Source organism: Harpia harpyja, chromosome 12, assembly GCF_026419915.1.
Source record: "Harpia harpyja isolate bHarHar1 chromosome 12, bHarHar1 primary haplotype, whole genome shotgun sequence".
NCBI lineage: Eukaryota > Metazoa > Chordata > Aves > Accipitriformes > Accipitridae > Harpia > Harpia harpyja.
The window spans coordinates 6,422,210-6,428,209 of NC_068951.1; the positions used below are offsets into that span (position 1 = coordinate 6,422,210).

The window sequence follows — 6,000 nt, forward strand, 5'->3', positions numbered from 1 at the left end:
TCGGGGAGGCAGCCGCATTCGGGCTATTTTGTTAAGATGGTTTTAATAATTTTTAGTATTAAACACTTGTCCTGTGCAGCGCGTTGTTTCATTTGCCGCTGGCGGGCAAGTTGCTGTCGGGGTTGGGGGAGAGGTGGGCGCGGGGGGGGCACCGGGGAGGGACAGCAGCGGGATGCATCTGTGCTTGCAAGGACGACGGCGGCTCTGTCCCCCCCCCGCAGCTGCCCCCTGCTAACCGAGGGGACTCCGGGCAAACCAGACACACAGCAAAGCCCCTCGCCTCCTCTCCCTGCAGCTCCGCACCCCTCCCCGGTCACGTCCCCCCCCCTCGGCGCAGCCTTCACCCCCCCGGGGTCACCTCTCAGCACCGACCCCCGCACCGGCCAGGCCCGCCCCCAGAGAAGGACGCAAGGCCACGCATATTAATGTCACTTTATTGCTCATTCGGTTTCGACTATAGAAAAAAAAAAAGGGGGTGGGGGGGCAAGGAGCCCGTGTACAAATCGGACGTGATACAGAGGGGGCCGGCGGCCCCGCTGGGTGCTGCCAGCTGTGCTTTGGGTGCTGCTGCTGCCGCCGCTCGCCCCACGGCAGCTCTGGGGGGATGCTGCCGGTCCTGGGGAGCCCCGGGGGGGGGGACGGGGGACCCGGGCAGCCCAGGGAAGGAGGGGGGGGCACCTGGGCAGGAGCAGCCAGCTCAGGCTAAGGCACAGTGGCTGTGAGGTCGGGGACAGTCGCTGCTGGCGGCCGCCCCGGGGCCTCATGTGCAAAGGAGAGGAGGGGGCTTGGGGGGGGGGGGGGGAGAAGCTTCACATTAACCCCAGGCAGAGGGGTCAGGGCACGGGCCGGGAGGGGGGGTCCAGGCCCGTGGCGGGAGGGGGGGGCTTTGCCCACACCGAGCAGAAGGCAGAAAACGGGGTACGGTGGTGGCAGGGGGTGCCCCGACGGGGAAAGGGGGGAGCTTGGCCCCAGGTCACCGCAGCCCAGCCTGGGGCAGCTCCTCACCTCCCCCGGCTCTTTCCCCCCCCTCCCCGCAGCCCCTGCCCACCTCCCCGTAGCTGACAAACCAGACCGCTTTGTCTTTGTCATGAACTCCCCGGCCCGGCCCGGCCGCGCTGGGGACGGGCATCTTTGGCAAAAAAAAAAAAAAAAAAAAAAAAAATTCGAGGCCAGCAGCCACCCAAGGGCAAAATCCCCGGGTCCCTGGGCCCCCCGGGCATCCCTGATGGCGAGGCGCCTGCTGGGGCAGGGCCCAGGGGCTCAGTCTGTGACAGGCCCTGCCCCATCTCCCGAAAACATGGGGGGGCCAGCGGCCGAGCCACCGGCTTCGGGCCAGGAGGTCAGTGCTTGCTCCGGGGCAAGGAGCATCGCCATTCCCTGGCCCCCCCCCGGCCTCGGCACGGACCCGACCGCCGTCCCCCTGCCCCGCACCGGCTGCTCAAACCCCACCGTCCCCCTCCGTCAGTCTGTCCCCAAGCTCCCAGCGTGGCCCCAGTTGGAGCGGGGGGGGGGGGGTTGGCCGGCACACCCCCCCCCCCCCCCACCCAGCCCCAGCATGGCCACGCTCGCCGCTCCCGGTCAGGACGGCTGCCGGCAGCTCGGAGACGTCGCTCCGGCCACGACGGACGAACTACTCACGGGCCGGCGGCGGTCGAGGCGGCACAGTCCGGGTCCCATCGTGGCAGAGCCGAGCGTGGCGGGGTCCCGCGGCGGGGCCGGGGGCGACACGGGCATCTGCCGAGGGTGTCCCCTCGCCCGGGGCGGGGGGGGCAGCACCGGGGAACGGCCCTGAGGTAAGGAGCTGGCTCATGTCCTCCAAAGCCTCGGGGCGCAGCCCGGCCTCACAGCTTGTGCTTCGCTCCCGCCCCGGTGCCGGGGGGCCCGGCAGCCCCCCCAAGGCAAGGAGGACCCACGCCACGAGGTCAGTCCCTGAATTATCGGCTTCTCCCGGGCAAGCCGGGGCGCTCGTCGCGGGACGTGCCGTCCAGCCGTCCCGGGGCAGCTCTCATGGGACCTTCCGCTACGAGCGAGTTCTCCGGGACCATCGGCAGCGCCGGGGGACGAGCACCCGCCGCCTGTCGTCCCGTCCCCCCCCCCGAACTCCACGCGGGGCAGCGAGGGGAGCCCGGCGGCCCCCCCAGCCCCCCGGCCGGGCCGGCGCTAGGGGGGCGAGTATCGCTCTATGGTCCGGGCGGCCTCGGCGTGGAGGTGCGGAGCCTGCGCCAGCACCTCGGCCGCCTTGTCCTGGCTCAGCCCCAGGTGCTCGGCCGTGAACTTGGCCAGCGGGTAGAGGCTCTCCATGGCCTTGGGGTCGCTGAGGAAGTGCGAGGTGTGGGAGAGCAGCTCGGCCGCCTTCTCCTGCTTGAGCCCCAGCTGGTCGGCGGTGAGGCGGGCCATGGCGTAGACGCTGTCGGGGAAGTCCAGCTTGGCTTTGCCATCGGGGCCGGCCGCGTGCATCTTCATGTGGCTGATGAGGTTGCGCTGCTGGGCAAACTTCCCGCCGCACACCTGGCACTCGTAGGGCTTCTCGCCCGAGTGGATGCGCATGTGCTCGGTCAGGCGGTACTGGCGGGTGAAGCGCATCCCGCAGGCGTCGCAGGCGAAGGGCTTGAGGCCGAGGTGGCTGCGCATGTGGCGGGTCATGGTGCCGCGTTGCGTGAACTTCTTGCCGCAGATGGTGCAGGGGTAGGGGCGCGTCAGCCAGTGCGTCTTCTCGTGCTGCCGCAGCGTGGCCGGGTCCTTGTAGGACTTGTCGCAGGAGGAGCAGCGGTAGGGCCGCAGGATGTCACCCAGCCCCGGGCCACCCTTGTCCAGGAAGGGCACGGCCTGCTCGGCCGCCGCCTTGTGATAGAGCTCCTCTTCGTTGTGGGCCTCCACGTGAGCGTTGAGCTGCTCGGAGCTGGGGAAGCCCTTGCCGCAGGGGATGCAGACGTACAGGTTGTCGCCCAGGCTCTCCGGCTCGTAGCCCAGGTGGTTGCAGTAGCGGTCCAGCGCGTCGCCGGGCGAGGGGCCCTCGCTGCTGCCCGTCTCCTCGCTCGTGCTGTTATCGGGCTCCAGGTCGTTGCTCTCCACGCTGGGGTAGCGGGGCTGCGGCGCCGCGGGCGGCGACTCGGCCTTTTCCTCCCGCTCCAGCTCCTTCTCCGCCTCGCCCTCGTCCAGGTAGGGGCCCAGGGGCTCGTGCTTCATCCAGCGGTACATCAGCTCGCGCCCGTCGGCGCGGGGCAGCGGGGGCTCGGCGCAGGGCGGCGTGCTGCGGAAGGGGTCGGGGGCGTGGGGGTGCCCCCCCGGCTCGCCGCCCGGCGGGGAGTCCTTGTAGGCGGCGGCGTGGCCGGCCAAGAGGCCGGCGCTGACGGGGGGGCTGTCGTGCCGCGGGGGCAGCGAGGGCTCGCGGGGCTCGCCGGGCAGCAGGCGGTCGGTGGGCAGGAGCTGGGCGGAGGGGCCGGTGGGGCTCTTCTTGGAGAGGTCGAGGCCGCAGGGCGGCGAGCAATGGCGCTCGGGCGGGCACAGCCCGTGGGGGTGCAGCGGGGCGCCCTGGGCGGCCGAGGCGTACAGCTCCCCGCACTGCGTGTTGAGCGGCGCCGCCGGCTCCACGGGCGGCAAGTCCACGGGCCGCGGCGTCCCCGAGTAGCAGGCCTGGATGACCGGCGTGGCGGCGCGCAGTCCCCGGCCCAGCTTGTAGGGCGCGTAGCCCCCGCGCAGGTGGCAGTACTTGCCGCTGCGTTTCAGCTTCTTCTTGCAAAGGGCCACCAAGCCGGGGATCTGGAGGTAGCTGGCGGCGGCCAGCACGGCGCCCAGGCTCTGCTCGCCGCCCGGCTCGCACTCGGCCAGGCGGCCGGTGTAGATGAAGTCGAGGATGAGGCGAAAGATGCCGGGGCTCACCATCTCGTGGTCCAGGTTGAGCAGGTTGTCGTGCACCACCAGCGACTTGAGGTAGGCGCTGCTGGCCGCCAGGATGTTCTTGTGCGCGCGGAAGAGCGCGTTCTGCACCACGATGATCACGTCGCACAGGAAGCCCTTGGTGCGCTGCGTGTTCAGCTGCAGCAGCAGCTGCCGCGAGTGGCTCGGCACCTCCATGGCGTCCAGCATCCCGCTCCTCGCCCGCCGCCCTGCAACACACCGCCCCCGTCAGCGACGCAACCGGCCCCGCGTACCCCCCCCCGGCCCGGGCACTCGGCCCACGCGTGGGGGGCTCGACCCCACACGTCGGGGGTGGGGGGGGGGGGGGGCTCAGCCCACGCGTGGAGGGGTCGGGGGGGCGGTTTGGGGCTCAGCCCCCAGCCCCGCACGCCGCCGCGTCCCGGCCGCTCTGCTCGGCCGCCTGGCCGGTGCCACCGTTTATATGGGGGCTCGCTTCTCGGCGGGCCGGGGGGGGGGGGGCGGGAGGGGGGGGTGAAAACCCCCGGAGGCTTTTGGAGAAAGTGACATCACCCGCCGCCGCCGCCAGCGCCGCGCCCCGGCCCCGCCAGCGCCCCGGCACCCCCGCGCCCACCTGCCGGAGGATAAAGGGGAGGGGGGGGGAGAACCGGGGCCGGTGTCCCCCCCTACCCATCCGCTCACACCCCCCCCCCCCCGGGGCCGCCGCCCGCCGTTACCTGCCCAGAGCCGCTGCCCCGGCCCCCCGCGGCGCCTGCCCGGCTCTTATGCGTCCCGGTCCCGGGAGGCGGCCGGCCGTGTCCCCCCCACCCCCGGGCGCCCCCCGCCCCCGCTTCCTCTCCCCCCCCCCACACCCCCTCCCTGCGAGGTAAGCGGGGGGACAGCCCGGGGGGGGGGGGGGGAGCGGGACCTCCCCTCCCCGCCTCCGCTCCGGTGCCGGTCGTCCCCCCCCCCCCCGCCCAGGTGGGTAAAGCCAAGCGCCCGCGGAGCTGCTTTTTTTGGGTGGTTTTTTTCCCTCTTTTTAAATCTTTTGGGGGTTTCCTCCCCCCCCCCCCCCCCGGCTCCCTCTTTACCTGGGCGCCCGGTGGCCTCCGCCAACCAGCCGAGGTCTCGGTGAACTCTCATGGCTCAGCCCCGGGGGGGCCGCCGCCGGTTGCTATTCCCCTCCACCCTCCTCCTCCTCTGCTGCTGCTGTTCCTCCATACCCCGCTCTCCCGGCCGGTCCTACGGAACGGGAGGAGGAGGAGGAGGAAGAGGAGGAAGAAGAGCTGGAAGAAGCAGCAGCGGCTCCTCGGGGTTCCCAACGCCGCCAGCTCGGAGGTGAAACCCGGGCTGCGAACTCCCCCTGACCCCGGCCTGAACTCCGAGCAGCGCCGCTGGCTGTTAAAGGGACGGCGGGAGGTTTTCCTCCTCCCATCCCCGGGCGGGGCACCGACAAGCCGGGCCCCCCCCCACCCCTTCATCCCGGTCTCCTCCTCCTTCTCCGAGTTCGTGGGGGTTTTTTTTCCACACACACCCCCCCCGCCGGCCCCTTGAGGGGGGGGGCTCCATCCTCAGGACATCAGCCTTTGCCCGGAGTCACCGAGGGGGGCCGGGAGCCCCTCCGGGGCTCCCGGCCCCCCTCGGTGACTCCGGGCAGAAGCTTTTGTGCCCCCCCCCGGCGCTCGGTACCGCTCGCAGGGCGCCATCTAGCGGCTCCCGGTGACACCCCCCCCCCCCCCCGCCCGTTACCGGAGGCGGCGGCTCCTCCCCGGGCGCAGGTGCGCGGTGGGGACCCGACGGGGCGGCCGGTGGGGAAGGTTAAAATGAAGGGGGTCTTGTTGAGGGATGGGTGCTGATATACGCGGAGGGGGGGGGAGCACCCAGTGGGTGGGAAAGCTGGAGAGGGTGCGCTATATGGGGGGGGACTCTAATGGGTGCAGGTGATGTGGGGAAGGGTTTTTTTTTTTTGGGGGGGGGGAGGCAGCCGGCCCTAATTTGTTGCTGGTGGGGGAGGGCTGAAAGCGGGGGGGGGGGGGGGGCGCAGCCCTGGCGCCCAGATGTGTGGCGGCGGCTCAGGGTGGGCTGGGGGCTTGTGGTGGTTTGGGATGAGGAGGAGGAGGAGGGGGAGGAGGGGGAGGCAGCGCC

General features: G+C 71.7%; 1 protein-coding gene across 1 annotated transcript; it reads right to left on the reverse strand.

Annotated features, from left to right (window-relative positions):
* Nucleotides 1–1,536: 1,536 nt before the first annotated feature.
* HIC1 (HIC ZBTB transcriptional repressor 1) lies at nucleotides 1,537–5,333 on the reverse strand. The gene is made up of 2 exons (XM_052804822.1): nucleotides 4,947–5,333; nucleotides 1,537–4,106 (listed from the first exon to the last, which is right to left on the reverse strand). The coding sequence occupies exons 1-2, from the start codon at nucleotides 4,996–4,998 to the stop codon at nucleotides 2,161–2,163; spliced, it is 1,998 nt and encodes a 665-aa protein (XP_052660782.1). The 5' UTR covers nucleotides 4,999–5,333; the 3' UTR covers nucleotides 1,537–2,160.
* Between the last annotated feature and the right edge of the window lie 667 nt (nucleotides 5,334–6,000).